This window comes from Myotis daubentonii, chromosome 14 (assembly GCF_963259705.1).
Source record: "Myotis daubentonii chromosome 14, mMyoDau2.1, whole genome shotgun sequence".
NCBI classification, from domain to species: Eukaryota; Metazoa; Chordata; class Mammalia; order Chiroptera; family Vespertilionidae; genus Myotis; species Myotis daubentonii.
Genome location: NC_081853.1, coordinates 4,104,607 through 4,128,633, shown reverse-complemented (window position 1 = coordinate 4,128,633; position 24,027 = coordinate 4,104,607). Strand labels below are relative to the sequence as shown.

General features: G+C 42.4%; 1 protein-coding gene and 1 non-coding gene across 9 annotated transcripts in view; one reads left to right on the top strand and one right to left on the bottom strand.

The window, feature by feature from the left end:
- MITF (melanocyte inducing transcription factor) overlaps window positions 1–24,027 on the top strand; it is a 250,391-nt gene that overhangs the window by 149,222 nt on the left and 77,142 nt on the right. For 6 of the 8 annotated variants that reach the window (XM_059662991.1, XM_059662990.1, XM_059662989.1 and 3 more), the window contains one exon: window positions 16,425–16,674. In XM_059662991.1, the coding sequence (XP_059518974.1) occupies window positions 16,425–16,674 (250 nt within the window). The remainder of the gene's footprint in view (window positions 1–16,424; window positions 16,675–24,027) is intronic. The other 2 variants (XM_059662987.1, XM_059662985.1) reach the window with 1 other exon arrangement.
- On the bottom strand, window positions 10,022–10,124 carry LOC132215984 (U6 spliceosomal RNA). Its single transcript, XR_009448672.1, has one exon. It is a non-coding gene; the product is annotated as a U6 spliceosomal RNA (small nuclear RNA).

Sequence of the window (24,027 nt, the reverse complement as noted above, 5' to 3'; positions counted from 1 at the left end):
CTAAAGTTCATTTTCAGTAGGTATATCTTAAAAGATCTTATAGAAACTATTAAAATGATTTCAGATTTCTTGTGCTGTTTTTGCTGCATCGAGTTTACTTTTATAGATTTTTTTCATGCTGTATGTCATTAAAACAGTTTAATTACTTATCTCTTTAAAATGATAGATAATTTCTATGAACAAAGTATATACATATATAATTATGTCTTTAAAATGGCATCATGCTAAAAACGTTTAAATTTCTACTTTGTAAAGCAGATAATAGTGAAATGATAATCACCCCTTGTGATTCATACTTCATAAGAATGTCCTCTATAACGTAATAATTTTTAAAATATTAATTTTAAATTGCTGGATGTTGTGAATGGCTAAACGTGTCATTCTGATGCACAGTGGTGTTGTCACCCTTGAATGAGTGCCCAAGTTCATTTTGATTTCAACTACTTTTTGCTTAATTACTTTGAAGTTTTGTTCTGGTTAACAGAAATACTTGCCGTGGGAGCATGCTTCCCCTGCAGACTCGCAGAATGAAATTCTTAGCACATATCGCTGACAGACCTTGTCCACTGAGCTGTTGCCCATTAACTTCTTTGTGCCTGTTATTTCAGGGAGGGCGCACACTGTGAGTTAATTGTTTCTTTTGTATTTTCCTCTAGGAAAGAAAGACAGAGCATAGCAACATTCTAAGAGTTTGGGCTTCCTAGAAAATCACTTCAGTTTCCACTAGTTGTGAGATGCTGAGATGTTCAAAGGGTGCGAGTGCAGGAATTAAAATGCATGGCAAAGAAGTCCTAGCCAAGCTTTTACTGACTGTGTCTATATGGGGTGTTGACCACGGCTCATTAACACATTTGCTTATATCCGCCGGATGACAGGTACTTTTTCCTGCCTGTTTTGCAAATGAGAACATGGAGGTGTGGGCAGCTGAAGTCACATAGCTGAAGGGGGAGAACCAGGAGTCAGCCTGGGTGTGCCGGCTCCAGGGCCTATGCTGCTCCCTGTTTGTCCTGTGGATTTTCATTCAAGATCCTGAGTCAGTTGACATTTCTTCCTCTGCCTTTTTATGGACAGGTTTCTCCAAGCCCAGATTTCTGAATTACCCAAACTTTAACTCATTTCAGCTATTGAGGTTCCACGAAGAGTCCAATGCTACAGAATTGTCTATCAAGTGTATTTCCTTATGTTGAATTAGCTATTGATTATAAGGCAACTGTTTGAGGGAGGAGAAAACTCTATTAAATATATACATTGATTATAAGATCTGTTTTGATTTGGAAAGTCTTAAAGTGCAAAGGGAAAATTTGTCTTAGAATTAAGGAAATATGGTCTCTAGAACTCAGATCTCCTTGGAAAAAATGTGTCTCTGTCACTGGATGATTTAAGCAAATGGTTTGAGTGAAGGTCTTCCAACACCAAAGTTCTAATATTATCTGACTTTATGAGGTGGGGTATTTGTTAGGGTAGAGACACCAAATTTACCCATTGAACATGTATTTATTCATCCTACTATGTGCCACATATTCTTCTAGGTGCTGGGGAATAGAAATGTGAATAAAACAAAAATTCCTGTCTTCATGAATAACCAGGTATATTCCAGCTCCATCACTAAGTTTAGGGGCCTCATCGTCATGGTCCAACATGGCTGCTGGGGCTCCTGCCATTACAGTCAAATTCCAGGGAACATGATGGCAGAAGTTTCAAAGAATCCTATATCTCTCTCTTTCTTTTTAATTCTTTATTGTTGAAAGTATTACATATGTCTCCTTTCCCCCTCATTGACTTCTCCCCGCCCACCCCTGCCCCCTAGCACATGCCTTTATTCCCCTACTGTCTGTGTCCATTGGTTATACTTATATGCATGCACACAAGTCCTTTGGTTGATCTCTTACCACGCCTGCCTTCCCCTGACTTCCCTCTAAGTTTTGGGTGATTGGCCAGCCTGGGTGTGTTTCTATACCTGGAATTACTAGCACCACCATATCCTCATGAACTGAAAGTGAGCAGGCTGGTTCTTCAAAGTGAAATCAAGGTACTTTGCCAAAGAAGTGGGACAGGATCCTGAGCAGGCATCAATGACATGTGACAACCATAGGCCATCACTCCTATGTGTCAGGCTGCCTCCTTCACCTGGACTGCTCCTGAGACCACAACAGACTTCCTGTCTGTTCGATGCTTCTGTGTCTCTGTATCTATTTTTGTTCATCAGTTGTTCATTATATTCCACAAATGAGTGAGATCATGTGATATTTATCTTTCTCCAACTGGATTATTTTTCTTAGCATAATGTTCTCCAGGTCCGTCCATGCTGTTGCAAATGGTAAGAGTTCTTTCTTTTTTACAGCAGCTTAGTATTCCATTGTGTAGATGTACCACAGCTTTTTAATCCATTCATGGGCTGATGGGCACTTAGGCTGTTTTGAAATCTTAGCTATTATAAATTCTGCTGCTATGAACATAGGGGTGCATATGTCTTTTCTGATTAGTGTTTCTGGTTTCTTGGGATATATTCCCAGAAGTGGCATCACTGGGTGAAATGGGAGTTCCATTTTTAACTTTTTGAGGAAACTCCATACTGTTCTTCACAGTGGCTGCACCAGTCTGCATTCCCACCAGCAGTGCAAGAGGGTTCCTTTTTCTCCACATCCTTGCCAGCACTTGTTTGTTGATTTGTTGATGATAGCCATTCTGACAGGAGTGTGAGATGGTACCTCATTGTTGTTTTGATTTGCATCTCTCAGATGATTAGTGACTTTGAGCATGTTTTCATATGTCTCTTGACCTTGTGTATGTCCACTTTCGAAAAGTATCTATTTAGGTCCTTTGCCCATTGTTTTGCTGGATTGTTTATCTTTCTTTTATTAAGTTGTATGAGTTCCCTGTAAATTTTGGAGATTAAACCCTTATCAGAGATAACATTGGCAAATATGTTCTCCCATGCAGTGGGCTCTCTTGTTGTTTTGTTGATGGTTTCTTTTGCAGTGCAGAAGCTTTTTATTTTGATGTCGTCCCACTTGTTTATTTTCTCCTTAGTTTCCATTGTCTTAAGAGATGTGTCGGTAAAGATATTGCTATGAGATATGTCTCATATTTTACTGCCCATGGATTCTCCTAAGATTTTTATGGTTTCCCGTCGTACATTTAAGTCTTTTATCCACTTTGAGTTAATTGTTGGGTATAGTGTGAGTTGGTGGTCTAGTTTCATTTTTTTTGCTTTTATCTGTCCAGCTTTCCCAACACCATTTATTGAAGAGACTGTCTTGACTCCATTCTATGCTCTTGCCTCCTTTGTCAAATATTAATTGAGCATAATGGCTTGGGTCAATTTCTGGGGTCTCTGTTCTGTTCTACTGGCCTATATGTCTGTTCTTGTGCCAGTATGAGGCAGTTTTGAGAACAGTGGCTTTGTAATATAGCTTGATATCTGGTATTGTGATCCCTCCAATTTTGTTCTTCTTTCTCAGGATTGCCGCGGCTATTCTGGGTCTTTTTTAATTCCATATAAATTTTTGGAGAGTTTGTTCTAGACCTGTGAAGTATGCCGTTGGTATTTTAATGGGGAGTGCATTGAATCTATAGATTGCTTTGGGTAGTATGGACATTTTAATGATGTTGATTCTACCAATCCATGAACATGATATATTCTTCCACTTGTTTATATCTTCCTCTATCTCTTTTTCCAACGTCCTGTAGTTTTCCAAGTACAGTTTTTTTACCTCCTTAGTTAAGTTTATTCCTAGGTATCTTAATTTTTGTTGTTGCAATGGCTAATGGGATTGTTCTTTTAGTTTCTCTTTCTGTGAATTTGTTATTGGTGTATAAAAATGCCATAGATTTCTGGGTGTTAATTTCGTATCCTGCTAGTTGCTGGTATTTTCTAAAATGTCACAAAAACTATTTGTGGTACACCAGAGCACATCAAATGGCCTAATCAGAAATGGATATTGGCCCTTGTAAATCAACATCCAGCATTCAGCCTTTTCAAGTCTTCAGGGATGGTTTGATTCAGGTGCTCATTGTCATCCAAACACCAGCTCCTTCTTTATTCTTCCTTGCTTTCAGTTCTCTGTTCCCTCTTTCTTCTGTTTTGGCTTTTTTCTTTTTCCAGATAGGTCCAGGAAATTTCAGATTTACATTCTACCACTTTCCCAACTTTAAAGAGAGTTATTTTATCCCAGTAGTTCTAGTCAAGGGCATAGAGCTGACTCATTGGACGATCTTGTAGCACGAACTTCAATGTGATTGGCCAGCCTGGATGTGTTTCTATACCTGGAATTACTAGCACCACCATATCCTCATGAACTGAAAGTGAGCAGGCTGGTTCTTCAAAGTGAAATCAAGGTACTTTGCCAAAGAAGTGGGACAGGATCCTGAGCAGGCATCAATGACATGTGACAACCATAGGCCATCACTCCTATGTGTCAGGCTGCCTCCTTCACCTGGACTGCTCCTGAGACCACAGTTTGTACTTCTGCCTCAATTTCCACACAGTATGCAAACTTGGTCAGCATGCAATAACTATTAAGTGATGGTAGGGTAAAGCTTCCCAGTCTTCTCTGACCTATTAGGATGTGGTCCAGACAAGTCCACAGAGCATACCGTGTGCCTGAGGCAGTTGTTTGAGTAAGGATAGAAGGGCTTTCTGTCTTTGAAAAGATCCTTGCAATTATTTTCACACTGATAACTGAGTTCTGTCATTAGATTGTCCAAGTTTGGGGTAAAAAGTTCTCCCTTCTAAAATACTCTAGGTGGGATATCATGCCACGCTGTGCCAATTACACACACTCATAGGGGATGCATTTTTCAGAACCTTTTAAGACACGGCAGCTGGGTGTGAATGGGAGCAGAGTGTGGTCTAGTAGAAGGAGGCTTGGTGTGAAGACAGAAAGCTTGAGTGTGGGCCACACCAACCCCATCTGCTTTAGAACCATGTGATTCTCTGACTCTCGGACACAGTTTCTTGAAGGGAGTAGAGTGCTAAGAGTATGCAACACCATAGTGCCATCTTTGGGAATGGAAAACAGTGTAGTCATAAAGTGAGGAAATGGCATCCTCATATCCTTGGTTGAAAATTTTGAGATGGACCGTCTCCTTAGTTGGAGTGTATAGAAGTGAGAAACTCTTTGGGAGTGGTGAAAATAACCAAATTTTAAAAATTCTGATGATAAAAGTTGCCTGGAAGAAGATTGTTCATATGTTACTGAGATCTGTTAAACATTTTTGCTCATCACTCCTAGTTAAAGAGTTTTTTTCAATCAAACTCTCTTAATATATATATATATTTTATTTTATAAACTATAGGCCCAGTGCACAAAAATTTGTGCACTCGGGGGAGGTCCTTCAGCCCAGCCTGCGCCCTCTCGCAGTCTGGGACCCCTCAGGGGATGACCACCTGCTGGCTTAGGCCAGTTCCCTGGGGGAATGGGCCTAAGCTGGCAGTCAGACATCCTGCTGGCAGCCCGGGAGCCCTCGGGGGATGTCTACTTGCCAGCGGGGAGCAGGCCTAAGCTGCAGTTGGACATCCTTAGCGCTGCTGAGGAGGCAGGAGAGGCTTCCACCACCACTGCTGTACTGGCAGCCGGCAGCCTGGCTTGTTGGCTGAGCAGAGCTCCCCTTGTGAGAGCACACTGACCACCAGGGGGCAGCTCCTGCATTGAGCACCTGCCTCCTGGTGGTCAGTGTGTGTCATAGTGACCAGTCATTCCCAGTCGTTCTGCGGTGAGGGTCCATTTGCATATTACCCTTTTATTATATAGGAGTGTCTGGCCAGCCTGGGTGAGGGGCTGATGGGTGTTTGCAGGCTGGCCACAGCCGCTTCAGGGTGGGGGTCCCCACTGGGGTGCCTGGCCAGCCTGGGTGAGGGGCTGAGGGCTGTTTGCAGGTTGGCCACAGCCCCCAGCCACCCAAGCTCCCAGTGGAGGCTGGCTGGAAGCAGGTATCTCGGATTTATTTGTCTTCTATAATTGAAACTTTGTTGCATGAGTGGAGGTCACAGCCAGTTCAGGACAGGTGGGAAGCTTGGCTTCCTCCATCACCCAGGCAACCAAGCCTCCTGCTTGCTCCAGCTCTGTGGCTGCCAGCCGCCATCTTGGTTGGGTTAATTTGCATATATTCACTCTGATTGGCTGGTGGGCATGGCTTGGGGTGTAGCAAAGGTATGGTCAGTTAGCATCTTTGTCTTTTATTAGTGTATATAGAGGCCTGGTACATGGGTGGGGGCTGGCTGGTTTGCCCTGAAGGATGTCCCGGATCAGGGTGGGGGTCCTGCTGCAGTGCCTGGGCAGCCTGGGTGAGGGGCTGATGGCCATTTTCAGGCTGGTCACACCCCCTTCAGGGTGGGGGTCCCCACTGGGTTGCCTGGCCAGCCTGGCTGAGGGCTATTTTCAGGCTGGCCACACCCCTTCAGGGTAGGGCGATCCTGCTGGGGTGCCTGGCCAGTTTAGGTGAGTGTCTGATGGCAGTTTGCAGGCTGGCCAAGCCCCACAGTAGGGACCCTCACCCCATGAGGGTGTGGCCAGCCTGTGTGAGTGGCTGTTGGCTGTTTGCAGGCTGGCCACAGCCCCTTCAGGATGGGGGTCCCTGCTGGGGTGCCTGGCCAGCCTGGGTGAGGGGCTGAGGGCTGTTTGCAGACTGGCCAAGCCCCCCAGCAGGGACCCTCATCCCATGAGGGTGTGGCCAGCCTGGGTGAGTTGCTGATGGCTGTTTGCAGGCTAGCCACAGCCCCTTCAGGGTGGGGGTCCCCTTGGGGTTCCTGGCCAGTCTGGGTGAGGGGTTGATGGCTGTTTGTAGGCTGGCCACAGCCCCTTCAGGGTGGGAGTCCCCACTGGGGTGCCTGGTCAGCCTGGGTAAGGGGCTCATGGCTGTTTGCAGGTTAGCCACAGCCCCTTCAGTGTGGGGGTCCCCATTGGGGTGCCTGGCCATCCTGGGTGAGGGGCTGAGGGCCGTTTGCAGGCTGGCCACAGCCCCTTCAGGGTGTGGGGTCCTGCTGTGGTGCCTGGCCAGTCTGGGTGAGGGGCTGAGTCTCATTTTCAGGTTAGCTAAGCCCCCAGCCACCCAAGCTCCCAGTGGAGGCTGGCTGGAAGCAGGTATCTGGGATTAATTTGTCTTCTATAATTGAAACTTTGTTGCATGAGTGGAGGCCATAGCCGGCTCAGGACAGGCGGGAAGCTTGGCTTCCTCCCTTGCCCGGGCAACCAAACCTACTGCTTGCTCCAGCTCCGTGGCTGCCGGTCGCCATCTTGGTTTGCATATAGTCTCTCTGATTGGCTGGTGAGCGTGGCTTGGGGCATAGCAAAGGTACGGTCAATTAGCATCTTTGTCTTTTATTAGTGTAGATTGTGTACATGTGCCACTGGACTAATATTATAGTATGCAAGATGTACAAAACTACATAATAAAAATGATGGAATATATACATATACACATATGTATATATGCACACATATCTATATAATAAAAGCCTAAGTGACCTTTATGGTGGAACGACCAGAACGTCGGGTAGCTCAATACAGGAGCTGCCCCCTGGTGGTCAGTGTGCTCCCAGAGCGGGAGCACCACTCAGCCAGAAGCCGAGCTCATGGCTGGCAAGCGCAGTGGCAGTGGCGGGAGTCTCTCCCGCCTTCGCTGCAGGCAGGTGGTAGGGAGCGAGAGGTCTCGGACTGCGAGAGTCCCGAACTGTGAGAGGGTTGTCTGACTGCTGGCTTAGGCCTGATCCCCGGGGAGATCGGGCCTAAGCCAGCAGGCGGACATCTCCCGACGAATCCTGGACTGTGAGGGGGTCCTTTACTGCAAAAGGGCACAGGCCAGGCTGAGGGACCTGCCCAACCCCCCAGTGCACAAATTTCGTGCACCAGGCATTTTTTGGTACCCTCTTTTAGAAGAATATTGATGTATTGGGAACATTATTACGGTTCTCCTGATTTTGAGCTAATCAATTATTGAGATTACTCTTAATGGTACCTGCTAAAGGTCCAAGTTAAGGAATATTGATCTTAAATATATGAGAGCCTCCAATTTTTATCAACTAATGGGGTCTACTTGTTGAACAAAGGAGATTTCAGGTTTTAATGTATATATTATTACTGATTCTTACTTTTTAGTATGTTTTCCTCCTCCTGTCAGTGAAAGGCAAACAGCCCCAGAGGCAGGAGTCCCATCCACTGTGGACACCGTGATGTCCCTCGAGTCAGAGAACCTGACCTTTGGAAAACATTCAAATATTTGTTGAAGGAAAGAAGAGGAGAAAGACTAGCTACACCCTGCAAGCCCTTTTTATTTTTTCTGCACCAGAAACTGGTAGTATTGGTACTTTGGGCTGGTAATATTACTGGGAAATGCTGGAATTTTGGCAGGTCTTCATTTTTTGGTTTGAGTTTTGACCAGTAAAACCCAAGGTGGCAAAAGTCCAGAAGATCTCTATTTTTGAAGCCGAACTGTGAAATCTGGTACTTTCACATTTCCATGGTTAGACTCTTGGTTATTTTAAGTACAAATGATAGTTTCTTACTTTCTTATTTCGATTCAAATATTTTCTTATTGGTACTTGCCTACATGGTACGTGGTGAAAAAGTCATCCTTAAATTTGCAAAGTGATTGCTCTGGAAGGACTGGAAAGATGTGCAATCATTCCAAAGTGTTCGAGTGTCATCTAGAAAGACATATCCATTTTCCCGTGCACACTTCAGTGAGTTTTGCACTCGAAGGCACTTTCAAAAGACTCCTGAGAATTTCTTCTAGTTGACAGAACAATCTGGTCAGGGCAGTTTCCGTAGATACAGCCTATGTTCCTTTTAGTTGTGATAATGTAGTTCTGTTGTAACCATAAAGGTCCACAGGCATTTTCTGGACTGATGTTTTTGTCTGCCTGGGTTTAGGGCCCCTTGGCAGGCTGAGCAGTTCTCCTATTCCATCTCATTCCACACATTGATTCTGTATTGGAAGGACTCTTCAGAGCTCCCGTCAGGCTTCTGGAGGTGGGCACGGAATGAGAATTTACTCAGAGAAGGACGGAAGTAATCTGTTCTAAGAACCAGAGATGTGGGTTCACATGCCAGCTGCAACTAAAGGGCTGGGTGAATCTGGGTGCTTGACTATTAGTTTCCAAACATGGCTAGACATCAGAATCAACTGCAGAATATTTTTTAAAGATTTTTTTATTGATTTTTAGAGAGAGAGGGAGTGGGAGAGAAAGAAACATTGATGTGAGAGGGACTATCAGTTAACTGCCTCATGTACACCTCTTGCCAGGAATTGAGCCCAAAACCTGGGCATGTGCCCTGACCGGGAATTGAACCAGCAACATTCTGTGCATAGAACACGCCCAACCAACTGAGCCATATTGGCCAGGGCAACTGTAGAATTTTTGTAGACATATTGATTCCTGGGACTTACCTAAACTGAACTCAATTTCTAAGGGTGGAGATTGGGCATTTTGATTTTAGATAGGTACTCCGCTGATTTTGTGACAGCCAGCCTTGTGCGTTTGGAAACCCAGTGGCTTAGCCCCTCCTTGACATAGCTTTCTCACTCGTACTTTGCGAAGCTGATGTTATTGTGCCTTTCTGTGTCTCCGCTGTGGATGTGAACATCACGTTGTATTTTCCTGTGCAGACTCACACTGTGCCCTAGTGCAGGCAGGTGTTAGGCTTGGAGCTCTATCAACTGAATGATTATAATGAATATTAATTTTTCCTGGAGAAAGATACTAGGACTTTTACTTTATGACTCAGGATAATTGCAGGATAAATTATCTTCTCTCTTCACCTTTGAACACTCTGTCAAGTTCTCTGATTTAAAAATGGATGCCTAAACCCTAAAAGACGGATCTGCCATGGTCCAGACTTGCATCAGGAATGAAGTAGCATGTTCAGTTTTCTACTCTTTTTTTTTTTTTTTTTTACTCATTTTTGAACTCTGTTCCCATTTATTGGACTATGTTTTAGTCATGTGCTTAGCTCTTTAAAAATTGAATTTATTGGGGTTTCATTGGTTTACAAGACCATTCCGGTTTCAAGTGTACAACTAAAAAAATGTGGGCTGCTGGACGAATTCGCATGCCATCCTTGCAGGGGCCATGCTCATCTTCTGTGCATTGTTCCAGCTTTAGTGATGTGCTGCCAAAATGAGCCTCATATGCTTAGCTTTTTACCTCTATTACAAATTTTAATCTTCATCAAAGTGCTGACAGGCAGATGTATTAAATATAAATAATCTTTATAAATAAGAGAAATCGAAGCTCAGAGATGGACTAACTTGGCCACATTTACAAGTTAGTAAATGGCAGAGCTTGAGTCTGTGTGAGGAAATGAAAAGAGGAAACGCAGGGGAAAGTTTATCAGCTCCTTCAGCCTAGAGAACAAGTTCCAACTGACCTCCAGTCTCCTACCATGAGACCCTGGTGTGGAGGCCAGAGCCTGAGCCACAGGCCTCGTAAAGGGTTTGGCAGCACTGTCACTGGTGAGGAGTTGGCAGGCAGTGCTTAGATGCTGGGTTAATGGATTGCATGGAATTTCTGATATATTTAAGTGGTCAATGAAGGCAGTGGAATTAACTATTTGAATTTAGAATATACCAAATAATTTGGAGCACAAGTCCTCACGTATCTGTGGCTACCTGTTTCCATATTCCAACTGCTGGGTCAAGCACTTTAACTTAGTTAACAAGCTCATTTAATCAACACCGTACCTTTGGGAAGAACATTCTGGAGAGGCTCAGAGAGGTGGAAGGGCTCCTTAAAAATCACTGCTCACCAGGGACTGAACTAGAATGCGAGCCCCATTGATGTCAGTCACAGCTCACTGTGCAGTGATGCCCACATCTCAGGGAGGTGTGAGTGGCTTTAGTGCGTCCTGTGTGAGCCAGCACAGGCTTTGGCCTCTTGGCTTCCAAACGGTGATTTCTTATGGCGAGTGTGTGCCTTCCCACATGGAACTAGGTAACAGTCAGGTAATCTAGACAATTGACTTCATTTTAAGGCATCTCATCAAAACTGTATGTCCATGGCTTTAAACTCTGAGATCAGAGACCAGGTAGCCTCGCACCTGGCAGAGAGGAAGCACTCCCTAACTGAAGGGTGTCTTTCCAAAATGTATACACACACTTTGAATAATTATAAAGGCAGTGTTTACTAAAAGACATTTCATTTTGAAAGTTGAGCTGTCAGCTGTTATAGTGTGTGTACATTTTTGGGGACACCCTGTATTTATTGAATATATGACCTTTACATAATCTGATTAAAAGGAATCAGACTCATGGAATTAGGATTATCTAAGGCAGGTTGAGCTTCTCTGGCCCTGGATGAGTTCAGTTAGCTTCTAGAATTAAATGCATTTGGACAGCTCTCCTTGCTTACTTACAGCAGAGACTTCAGTATCAGGGTCTTATTTTACAATAGGCAGTTTAAAAACTAAGATTTTTTTAAAAGAAGCTAGTAATTGGAAAAGTCACTTCTGCAAGGTTGTATTATAGAATTGTACTGAACCTATATTATTTTATTAACCAATGTCACCCCAATAAATTCAATAAACAGTTTTTAAAAAAGAAAAAAAATATGCTTTGTGGTCACTTGTAATGTTCTCACCTCAATTATGAGTTTAAAACATTTATGCTTATTTGTCCTGCTAACATTTAGAAGTGTGGATATCTTCATTTTTGTCTATAAGGTGATCATTACAGATTCAATCATTTCGAAGAGAAAGGGATATTTGAAAGGTTGAAGGTGAAGCTGAGAACCTGGAGGTATCTTAACGACAGAAATATCCCACAGGGAGGTGTGCAGTGAAGTAACTGCAGTCTTCCTTTGCACTTTATTTTTGGAAGATTTATTAATAATGTCAACTAGTGAGTTCTGCTAGGTTTTCTTAGTGGGGTTTCCTTTTATTTAAATGGATCTACTGCCTCAATATGGTTTATTTTCTGATTGGATAGTTCAGTAAATACTTTAAATGACATTGTTAGCAACTTTAAAGTCCAAAGCCTTAATGTGGTTGGTAACTTGTAATTTTAACTTAAGGAGTCTCCAGAATGCTTTACTATTAATTGACAGGATTCCCCCGACCTCATCCCCCCCCCCCTCCCCAGCCAAATCACAGCCAGTGGGCAGCTAATTAGTGCAATTATTCCACAGCTGCATTTGCTGCTGCACAAAGAGTTGCTCATGTTCCTATCACAAGGATCAGCATCTCTGGAAATGTCCTAACCTGACAGGCTCTGAATGCTAAGACTGTTTATTTATTTATTTTAAATAGTGCCCCACCCTGCCCTTTTTTTCTTCGTTTAGGGAAGTACTAGTACAATTTAGTTTTGCTGATCTTCTACCAGGTGAATAGATTATTTTGAGCAATGGCTACTTTTATTATGTGGATGAGTACATGGTTTACTCATAAGCAGGGTATCAACATTGTCCACTCTATGTGTGTCTGGAGGAAACAATGAAAAAAAGAGGGTTGGGTTGCTCTGGATTCTGAAGACTCCGAGCACCCCTGCGCTGGAGGCAGTCCCTGCGTTCCCCTCGGATCCAGTCCCCTTTTCTAGCCAAATGGTGACTTTGATCACTCAGGTCATTTTTTCATTTTCTGAAATTAGCAGCATATAGTTTGCCATTTGGAAAAATCATTATGGCTTTATTTAGCTTAGCAGGGGAAAGACTGAAAAAGAAATTTATCTGTAATTCCACTCCGACTCTGGCAACGTGGCAACTATGAACATCTCTAGGCATTCCCTGTAGTCATGCGTATGGTGAGCATGCACAGGCTGTTCTTATTTTAAATTAGAATGTAAATACATTTTTGTATCCTACTCTTTAATGTACTCTTATTATTACAGGTATTTTCCACTTTGTAGTCTGTATTTTAAAAAATGCTATATTATCAAACTCATGTATCATTCATGTATTCTGATCTACTTTTTTAAAACCTATTTTATGCTTAAATCTCTTAAATGGTTTTATTTTCCCCCCCCAACTTTGTTCAGGTGTAATTGACACAAATGGCATATATTTGGGTATATATCTTCATGTATGTATTGGTTAAATGGTTAAAATCAAGCTACATAACACATCTGTCACCTCACATAGTTACCATTTTTTTTTTTTTTTGTAATGAGAAGAATCATTCCCTACAGCCTCTACACTGTATGTACCTCAGGTCCTCAGACCTTAAGCATCTTGTAACAAAAACTTTGTGCCCTTTGGCCAGCAATTCCCTCCTAATTTACTTAATAATTCTCAACAAATTTAGGTGCACAGAACATTTAGCAACTTGAAAATAGCTTTGTAATGTCAGGTTTTCTACATTTTGAGTTATTTTCTTAGGAATGTTGTCCACGAATGAAATTTTGAATCAGATTGTATGAACAGTTTCGCAGCTTTTGATAAGACCTTTAAGTTGTGCTCTTAAAAGACTGTAATGATACTTACCAGCAATGGTCCAGAGTGATGGTATCATTATACTTCTTAATTAGTGAACATTTAAAAAATTGGATCATATCTTGAATACTATTTTGCATCTGGCTTTTCTAAGTTTATTATATTTTGTCCCCCCAATACTTCCACTACTCACCTGACACCATACATACATGGTTATTACAATATTATTGACCGTATTCCCTATGCTGTACTTTACATCTCCTATTTTGTGACTATTTTATAACTACCAATTTGTACTTCTTAATCCCTTCAACTTTTTTTTAATCTTCACTGGAGGATATGTTTTAAAAAAATTTTAATTGATTTTTAGAGAGAAAAAGGAAGAGGGTACGAGAGAGAAACATCAATGTGAGAAACATCGATCAGTTGCCTCTTGTACATGACCCGACTGGGAATCGACCAGGGATCGAACCCTCAACCTGGGTATGTGCCCTAACCTGGAATCGAACCCACAACCCGTCAGTGAATGGGATGTTGCTCCAACCAACTGAGCCTCACCGGCCAGGGCAATCCCTTCTTTATCACCCAGTCCCCCAAGCACCTCCCTTCTGGCAATTATTTGTTCTCTGTGTGTATGAGTCTGTTTCTGTTTTGTTTGTTCATTTATTTTGTTCTTTAGATTCCACATATAAGTGAAATCACATGGTATTTGTGTTTCTCTGAATGACTTATTTGGTCCATCTGTGCTATTGCAAATGGTAAAGTATATGGTTGTCTAACTCCTATTCTGTACACCTGAAACTAATACAAAATAATATTGAATGTAAACTGATTAAAAAATAAATTTTAAGTCCTTTTCAATAAAATAAAATATGTAACAAATAAAATATCCCTTAAAAGAACAAATAAAAATAAGTAGATTATACTGTATAGTTTTAATTCAGAACAATACATATATTTCTCTACCATTGTAATGGCTGCGTAGTGTTACATTATATGAACCTGCCACAGTAGGGAAACGGGTAAATAGGTAAACTGCCTGCCCTCTGTGATGGCGTTTCTGGGAGTGTGGGCAGGACAAGCATAGACATTTCTTCATCCTCACTTGCAGAGTCTGAAAGAATTCATGAGGATGGTCGATGACTTAAAGGCTTTATTTTGTTGTTTTGTTAGAAGGTAAAGACAATACTGGGGCTTATGGTAAAAAAAGCTGCTTCCCTTGAAGAGTGACACAGGAGTGAATCTTTTCTCGAATGTCACCTTTCTCCATTTCCAGATGCTAAGGTTTTGCAGTGTTTGTCCTCAACATAGCTTTTAGAAAAGCACATTGCGAGAGGCCAAGAGCCTCTCAGACTCCATCCCAACGCAATACACTTCCCTTTGGCATCACTGAGGGCTTCTGACTGCAGTTTTGTGTGTGAGGAAAATCCCTCTGTTTCAGTTTTAGCCCTTCAGGCAACTTAAATCTAAACCTCATTCCTGTTGTTAGTTTTTTTAGTAAAAGTGGACAAAGGGATAGTCCTTTAAGTATGAAAAATAATCCCATGTTGTAAGACGCTATAAACATATCCCTCTGTTCCTACTGATTTTAAGATCATATATGTTTTTATGGACAAGAAGAGATCAACCGAAGGACTTGTATGCATGTATATAAGCATAACCAATGGACACAAGACACTGGGGGGTAGGGGAGGCTGGGGGAATGTCAAGGGGGGCGGAGGAGACATATGTAATACTCTTTGTAATACTTTAAGCAGTAAGACATAATTAAAAAGATACAATTAATAAAGTATGATTAATAAAAAATGGAAATAAAGAACAGTTAAATTTTCTAAGTAATTACAGCAACAGTGACTATTTATTGAGGCAATAATAATTGGTATGGTGCTCATTGTACTAGGGCAGTGGTCGGCAAACTCATTAGTCAGCAGAGCCAAATATCAACAGTACGATTGAAATTTCTTTTGAGAGCCACATTTTTTAAACTTAAACTATATAGGTAGGTACATTGTTATTAACTTAATTAGGGTACTCCTAAGGCTTAGGAAGAGCCACTCTCAAGGGGCCAAAGAGCCGCATGTGGCTCGCGAGCCGCAGTTTGCCGACCACGGAACTAGGAGATTTATGTGAATTATTTTATTATTTTATCTAATTTTCACAAAACCCTTCTGAGCTAGGGCTTTAAAGTATAATGATGCAATGAAAATTTCAAAAACACCTCCCATGTTCATAAATGGATAATTGGGCAACACCTATTGTCATCCCTCTGTTCTGGACGTGTTAATAACTGCTAATGTCATAGAACTGGCAAAGTAAGTGATTGAAAACCATATTGAGGACAGTTAGGAAGTCATTTCTTCGTGACTTCTGGTGACTAGTGTCTAAGCATTAGAAATAATTTTGGGAAGAGTCAGTCCCCTGCCAGGAGAAGTCAGCTTCCTGGAGAACTCGCAGAGCGGTTAGGAAAGGGCACGCCAGCGTGCATCAGAAGGCATGCACAGAGAGAACCAGGCAGAGGAGCTGGGTGTCCAGCCAGCTTCTGCCCCTTCCCAAGGGCTGAGGTCAAGTTCAGTGTGAATATTTTCCTTCAAGTACTTCTTTCATTAATGATTTTTACTTCCTGTATCTTCGAAAAATGACCCCATTGGCGAAATGCACCTTTCCTTTAAAGTACTCCATGTTAGTAAACATTTCAGACATCTTCAAGGAATTGGGACAACACGTAGTAGTTATTTGGTTAGATTCGGTTATAAAAAAGCAAATCAAGCAATTCACTTTTACATGTAGGAAACGGGTGCCATTGTGTGCATCGCTTCTCAGCCACATGATAAAATGCCTCAATGTAATCAAGATGACTTATTTTAATTCAACTGCTAATGACTTCCTTTCTGTCACCGCACGATTCTCAGTTATGTGGAGACTACTCTGCAGCTTGATTACAATTGCACAGGTTCATTTCATGGGGTATCATACAAGTTAGGATACCCCAATTGCAAATTAAAGGTCTCATTAGGGAACTAAAAGTGCTTTTTTTTTCCTTTTTTTTTTTTTGGTTTTCTCACAGCAGTTCCGAGGAGCATCCTGGGGCCTCCAAGCCTCCGCTAAGCTCCTCCAGCATGACATCACGTATCTTGCTACGCCAGCAGCTCATGCGTGAGCAGATGCAGGAGCAGGAGCGCAGGGAGCAGCAGCAGAGGCTGCAGGCGGCCCAGTTCATGCAGCAGCGAGTGCCTGCGAGTCCGACGCCAGCCATCAACGTCAGCGTACCCACCACCCTTCCCTCTGCCGCCCAGGTGCCCATGGAAGTCCTTAAGGTATGTGTCGCTCTTGTTGGCTGGACGAGCCCTCTGCCAAACCAGCATTTTTCATTTTCTAGGTATTTTATTTGTCTGAATGTGTATTTGGTCCTAGCGACCTGTCTGAATCATGTCAGTCATCGCCAACCCCACCTATCCCTCCATGGCTTTGGATTGTAAGACAACTGCATGCTCTTGTCCCCTTAGTGCTGACCTTGTTTAATGAGGAAGAGCGATGTTCCATGAGAAATCACAAGTAGGAATGGGTGTCTGTTGTAGCCATATTCCATCTTCCTTTGGGAAAGTTTAAAATGTAAAAGGAGCCTCTTCTAATAAGTTGTATGAATTTTCCCCTAATACATTCCATGGCCCTTCTTTAAGTTTCTTCTTTATGTAGTGAGTCATCTTGGCTATAGAGCCTGACTCTTTTAGAAGGTCTCTTCAGGTATAACCAGAACGAGCTTCCTCGCTTTCACTGCCAGAGGGCATGACCCTGGACTGCAGGGAGTTGTCTGTGTGGGTCTTTGATTCTGTGCTGGAGTGGAAGCTGTGGAGCCTGTTAGTCTCATTCCATCAGGGCCATGCAGCTTCCTAATTACGAGTAAAATTGTAACATCTGAGCGTAGACTTCCATCTCACACACATGTCCTCCACATCGCATTGGGAGAGACTCCTAGTTTAAAGATAAACACTCCAACTCTTAAATGTGACTGATGCAAGAAAAGTTCCCTTACTTAAAAAAGTTTTAACCCATTCACCTAATTGATTCATTCTGAAGAGTCTCGAGTTCGCTGTTCATTAAACAATGTGAACTTCACACATTGGTGACTCATTGCTGGTCTCTGCCTTCCTCTGTGTGCTCACAATACCATCTCCCACTAGTTAGAGTTTACTGTTAAAGCAAGTAGAGCAGCGGTTCTCAACCTGTGGGTCGCGACCCCTTTGGTGGTCGAACAACCCTTTCACAGGGGTCGCCTAAGACCATCTTGCATATCAGATATTTACACGACGATTCATCACAGTAGCAACATTACAGTTATGAAGTAGCAACGAAAATAATTTTATAGTTGGGTCACAACATGAGGAGCTGTATTTAAAGGGCCAGAAGGTTGAGAACCACTGAAGTAGTGGGATGATGTGTTATAACTGCGAAGCAATATGTGATCCTTCCCAGGAAGTAGGACAGAGAAGCTTTAAAAATAATTTAAAGTAAATGTTTTTTACTTGCAAAGACTTTTTAAAAATGTAATGATGAAATAATAAAACTCTTTAATGGGGAAAAACACACGATTAAAATTCTGTTAGAGCAAAAAAGACCCAAACACTTTAGCATAAAAGTTTACTCTAATGTGATCAAAATCTGGATATTGCCTCAATTAATAAATATTTTATCACTCCCCATCTCCCTCCCTCCAAACTAAAGGCAAGGTTTTCCCTTGGGAATAGGTTGTATATTAAATCTTTATGTTCTGTTTGGGTGAAGATTGGCAATCAATAAGTTTTTATAGACTTAAGATTTATTTAAGACTTAAGTTTTCTAACTGTTTACAGATATCATAATTGTTTTGTCTATACTTTAGATTATTTAAAGTTGTATGAATTAGTAAAAAATATGGAGAAATATGTCTATTTTATTCCTTGTATTAGTCAACTTTTTATATCTGAAGGTCAAATTTTAGAAGAGATAACATGGGTTGTGTTAGTAGTAGTTTATGTCTAATTCAAAGGTAATATTTGATAATACGTTCAAAGTATATTAATTGAAATCAATATTCCTATTAATGATGTTACATCCCATGGTGGGGAAGTTATCCAAATGCAAATGTGTTGAACCATTTCCATATCATCTTAAAAATGCACATCATTCCTAAATGTTCTTATTACTTAAAATATGTTATTTTAAAAATGATTAAAATTAAAATCTTTACTAAGTGGTTTGAATAACATACTTGTTTTCCTCATATGTTACAGTTTACTGGTAATACTGGCTTGAGCTGCAGTCCCCACAAGGTGTGACAGGAAAATGTCCAGAGTTAAAGCACAGCTGAAGTGTTAGAATCAGGAGACTTAATCTAACTAAAAATGAGCAATTGGCGAATTTATATTTCATGTTGAATATAGTTGATCTCTGCCATGCATTTTTATACTTCACTTATGTAAAGTAGTAAAGTGTGTCATATACATAAAGAACAGGAATTGTTGGCATAGCAATGAGGATGGTTTAATAGCTATTTAAACAGATTTTAGTAACCTTAAGACCAAATAAAATGATTTCATATGACATTCTTAGAAATTCAAATAACATTTTTAAGGAGAGTATCATATTAGTGATTGCTTCAGATACTTAAAGACATGGTACTTAATAAAAATTGTTTACATATTTTTAAACGTGTTATGTATAAAATATGAAATATTTGTTATAGAAAGGTGAGATAAATGTACTTTTTTCTTTTCCCATTTAAATCATAAGCATAATTTTACAAAGTAAATGGTTTGTAAAATTACTAGCAAAAACAGTTAATTTGCTTAATCTTTGACCATTTTTCAGTGAATATGTATTCAAGGAATGAGTAATATCAAGTTTACCAATTGAGTGCATTATGATACAGATTATATTGAACGTGTGTTTCTGAGTGTAGCCTGAGTACACTCTTCATTTGATTTTTAAAGAGTTAAATTGCCCGGGCGGAAACCCCTGCTTCCCCTGGAGGCAGAGGCGCCTGTGCTGCAGGGAGAGTCCTGGGGAGATCTCAGGTCCCCTGGTTTTCGAGAACTTGATAGAAGATCACACACAGAAGCTGAACTTGCCAGCATGAGATAGGCTGTCAGTGGGCCGAGTAACTGATTTGAAAAGCTAAATGAGTGTTTCCAGGTTAATCCCTTTTTGGGGGGCAGTTATGCCTAAAATATATGAAGCTTTATAGAGTGCGTTTAAAAATTGTTCACAGCATCTGGTAAACTAGGTCTAGTCCTTGGAATTCGTATTAGAGGTTGGAAATTTGCATTGCTTATCTTCCGGCGCTCATCATTTAGTCTGTAAATTTGTGAAGGTTTTCAGGATCAGCCTTGAGTTTCCCTATTGATTTAATTAATGTGTGCCTTTATTCCTATTATTGATTTTCATGTTGGGTGACATGGAATGTTAGACTCATTGCTATATATTTAAGTACTAGAGATACCCTCTGGGTTTAAGAACAGCCTTGCTCAATTGGATATTGTAATTAAGGTTGCTTCTTAATCATAAATTAACCAGTGTAGTGCATAATATGTTTTTTTTTTTGCAGTGGTGAACACACCTTGTATTTTAAATTAAGAATTATCAAAAAGGAACATTAAAACCATTAATGGAAACAGTTTCTTCTACAGGTGGGTTTTGTTGACATGGGAATCAGACAGACCTGAGGTTTGAAGTTTGATGTACCTTCCTTCAGAGGAAAGCAGAGCACCCAGGCATAGAGCTTGGAACACGCCAGGTCTCATAGCTGAAGCAGCAATGGCCCAGCCCCGTGCCATTGTCCGCACATGCACCAAGCACGTCTTTTCACTGTGCCATCTGCCTAACACTGAGTACCGATTGCTCGGATCCCACACCTAGCTCATCTCCCCTCTCCGGCCCGCAGCAGCAGGCCTCTGACAGCTTATAGCTTGAGAAAATTAGTTTATACTTTGAAAACATTCCTCTGTTTAGAGGTTTGTAGGAAATTGCCAAGGATTTCTACACCTCTCCCTTCCTGTGTTTGCCTTAGAATTTAAAACTTCAAAGGAAGATGTTCTCTCTGGAATAGATCGTGCGTTGACGTTTTCTGCTCTGCTTAGGGGAAAGGTTATAGGAATTTAAAACAAAACAAAAAAGACTTTTTGTAATGTTAGGATATTTTAAGTAGTTTAGAAGAATTTATTTTTAAAATGTTCCTTGTTTGCAGATCATCTCAGGCGGCCTAAGGGACCAGGCAGCTTGCTGCGGATTAGAGAGGCGCTGCTGCTCTTCCTTAAACACACAGACACACTTGCCAGGCCCATCCAGTACTCATTTGCTTTGGCATTTATGTGGTGGGCATCCCATTGGGATATTTATTCTAGGGAAGTCCTCCTATCTTGTCTTCCTGTTCTACACCCAGCATCCCGAGCTGTTGCTAACTAAGGCAAGGGCAGGTGACTGAATTGCTGGCCTTTCTCTACATCTTAAGAAATCTACCTGGTGTAGAATGTCCTAGGTGTTGCTTATTTCTTGGGTATAATAAAGACCCTTGAAGGGGTGTGTGCAGTTACAGAGGGGTGGTGGGTCACCGACTAGCAGGAGGGATGCTCCCACAGCTCACTGGGCATTTAGATTTTGTTCCTGGTTTATACAGCCAGGTGCAGAACTGCTGGCATCGTAAGAAGCAGGCACCAGCACTCGCGTTTCAGATCAGCTGCCTCGGCCCCCTCAGTTAGGGGAATCTGTCGCTAGAGGCCCTGTCCCCATAAGAAAAGATATCTGAATGTTCTAATACCATCGTCCATGGCTGTCCCGTACTTCTGTCACCAGTGTGAGCCACAGGAGCGTTCTGTGAGCCTGATTTCAGGACTGTTTGTGAACTTCAGTGTCCTCTTGCTTTTGGATCACACTCTGTATGTGTAAGGCATCCTTCTTCATAGGGACAAAGGGATACTGTTTCAGGTTCACAGAGAGAGACCACACTTCCCTGCAGGCGTCTCCTAGTAGTATCACTTCGATGTGTTTTTTCATTTTAAAACTCATTTTTATTGTGTTTTGTTTTGTTTTTTTAAAATTACAGACAATTAACTAGGTGCAGATTTTCAGTGCAGAAGAAAAAATGCCCAGGGGCCACTCCCGGGGCTCACAGCCCCTCCCTCGGGGGCCCCCGGCTGCTGTTCAGGGAGGGCGCAGCCTTCCCCAGGAGCTGTCCCACTTGCCCTGCGGTGGGGAGAGGTCTGAAGAGACACAGTCAGCGGTTCTGGTCAGGTACACATAAACCCTTTCTCTTTGTTCACATTTGCAAATAGAACAAAATAAATAGAATTTCTCTTTCTGGGTTGTCTCTACTTTTGAGAACATGGCTTCAGCCTCCATTTTTCCTGAAAGCAATTAGATTGTTGGGTGTCACAGGTGTGCCCCTTTTGCAAGGGCCCCAGCTGGCGGCCAGTTGCCTCCCCTGCTCTGTGACCCTGTGGGTAAGGACATGTCATTTCAGAGCTGACACAACAAGGCGCTCTTAGAGCTGTCCTGCATTGGTGACATGAAGCGACACAGGCCAAGTAATGCGACAGTCTTGGCCATGCCTGTTGACTACTTTTGATATGTTTTCTGCCTGCACTAGTCCCTGGTAATGAGACGCTGGCTGAAGAAAGCCCACTTCACTTCGATGTTTAGGTCTGGTCCACTTGAAAGGGTAGACCCAGCAGAGCAACTTACAAGTGATTCCACCTTGACAAAGCTAAGCCTATGAATTAATTCACTTTTCTGAAAACACTGGGACATCTGTTCTAATCCCACATTCACTTGGTAATGTGGCACTAAGGGGAAATGATTGCCTCCCTGTGACCACAAGGACATGTGTATGTGGCCAGCCCACTGTGCTGTGGATGCTGCTCCGTGAGCTTTGGGAGGCCCCTCGTGCAGTCACTGTGCTGCGTCTTCGCAGTCACTGAAGGCTCCCTGGTTTCCCTGAGGGTCACCTGCTCAGCTCGTTCTCTGCTGGTGGAGGAGCGTACTGATGAGCTCTCTCCCTCACTTGCATGTTTCTAATGATGATCCCAAGCTACTGGAGCCAGTGTAGCATCTAAGGAGAATATCGGGCTGGAGCTTGGAGTGGCTCTGAATGGTGACTTCTTTCTCCTGTGACAAGGCCTGGAGAGCATGCCTCTGCAGCAGCAGGGGTATTGCCCCCAGGGGGTGGGGGGGTGCGGGCAAAAATTACTTCTTGGGGGGCAAAAAAGTCTTAGCTGTTTGAATGATTTTTTGGCCCATGGTATATGTGCCTGTTGAGATTTCCTGGGGATGGGGATGTGTGAGAGGCAATTAGGGAAAAAAGTCTAAAAAGGCTCTTTGGGGTGGTGATTATGAAAGGAGGGTTGAGAAACATTCTGGTAGAGCAGTGATGGCAAACCTATGACACGGGCGTCAGAGGTGACACGCGAACTCATTTTTTTGGTTGATTTTTCTTTGTTAAATGGCATTTAAATATATAAAATAAATATCAAAAATATAAGTCTTTGTTTTACTATGGTTGCAAATATCAAAAAAATTCTATATGTGACACGGCACCAGAGTTAAGTTAGGGTTTTTCAAAATGCTGGCACGCCGAGCTCAAAAGGTTCGCCATCACTGTGGTAGAGTATCAGCATCTGAGCTCCTCTCTTTGTGTGGTGTGTAGAGGACACTTATCAAGGCTCATAACTCCATGTTCTAGGTGGTCTGTGTCTGAGAACTGTTGGCATGTCCAGCATCCCGTGTCTCAGATGGGACCTGAGACAAAGGGGATAAGTAGTTCACCCAAAGTCACTGAAGTAAGTGGGCCAGCGGGATTGGAACCCACTCCATTGAACGCCAGACTCCTAACCATTGGTGGGAGTACCTGTCCTAGAGTGAGTGGCCTGAGAAACTCCAGAAGGGAGAGGCAGTCACCCAGTACATGGCAGCCTGGGGCGCATTGCAAATGTTTATTACGGAGCTTCAGGCCATGCCTTAAAAGGCTAATAGGAATCGCTGTCATAAATGTGGTACCACCTAAGGCAGCCCGGAGGAAGGAAGGCGGTGACTGCCACGGGGTGAATTACTGGATGAATTGGGTGGTAGGCTGACTGGTCATATCCCTCATCTCATTTATCCCTCCGGCAGCCCTATGGAATAGGTAGGAAAAGCCTGTCTCCCAGGTGGGGAAATAGCATAGAGAGATTGTCCCTGGCTCCTGGTCACACAGTTAGGCTCCATATCCTACCCTAGCGACTTATGCCTCTCTGTCTTCTACAGAGTTCAAGGGTGTGCCCTAAACATTTGCAAAGAATCACCAGTAACAGAATATGTTAGAGCAAAGTGGGAGCACAGAGAGAGACTACAGAAGGTCTTGAAGACTTAACAGAAAGATACATGACTTTAGGCATTTGGAATTAGTAAGGTCCATCCACATTGAATAATGAACGCGTCTCCATTAGTCTCCACCATATGCCTGACTAAAGATCTAGATGTGTCCTTGCCTTGACCACCATGGTAACTTATGGTTAGTTATAGTCATCATTATTGGTCAGAAAGCACTACAGTGCCCTGGCTGGTGGCTCAGTTGGTTGGAGCATCATCCCATACATTGAAAGATGGCAAGTTAGATTCCCAGTCAAGGCACATACCTAGGTTGCAGGTTTGATCCCTGTTTT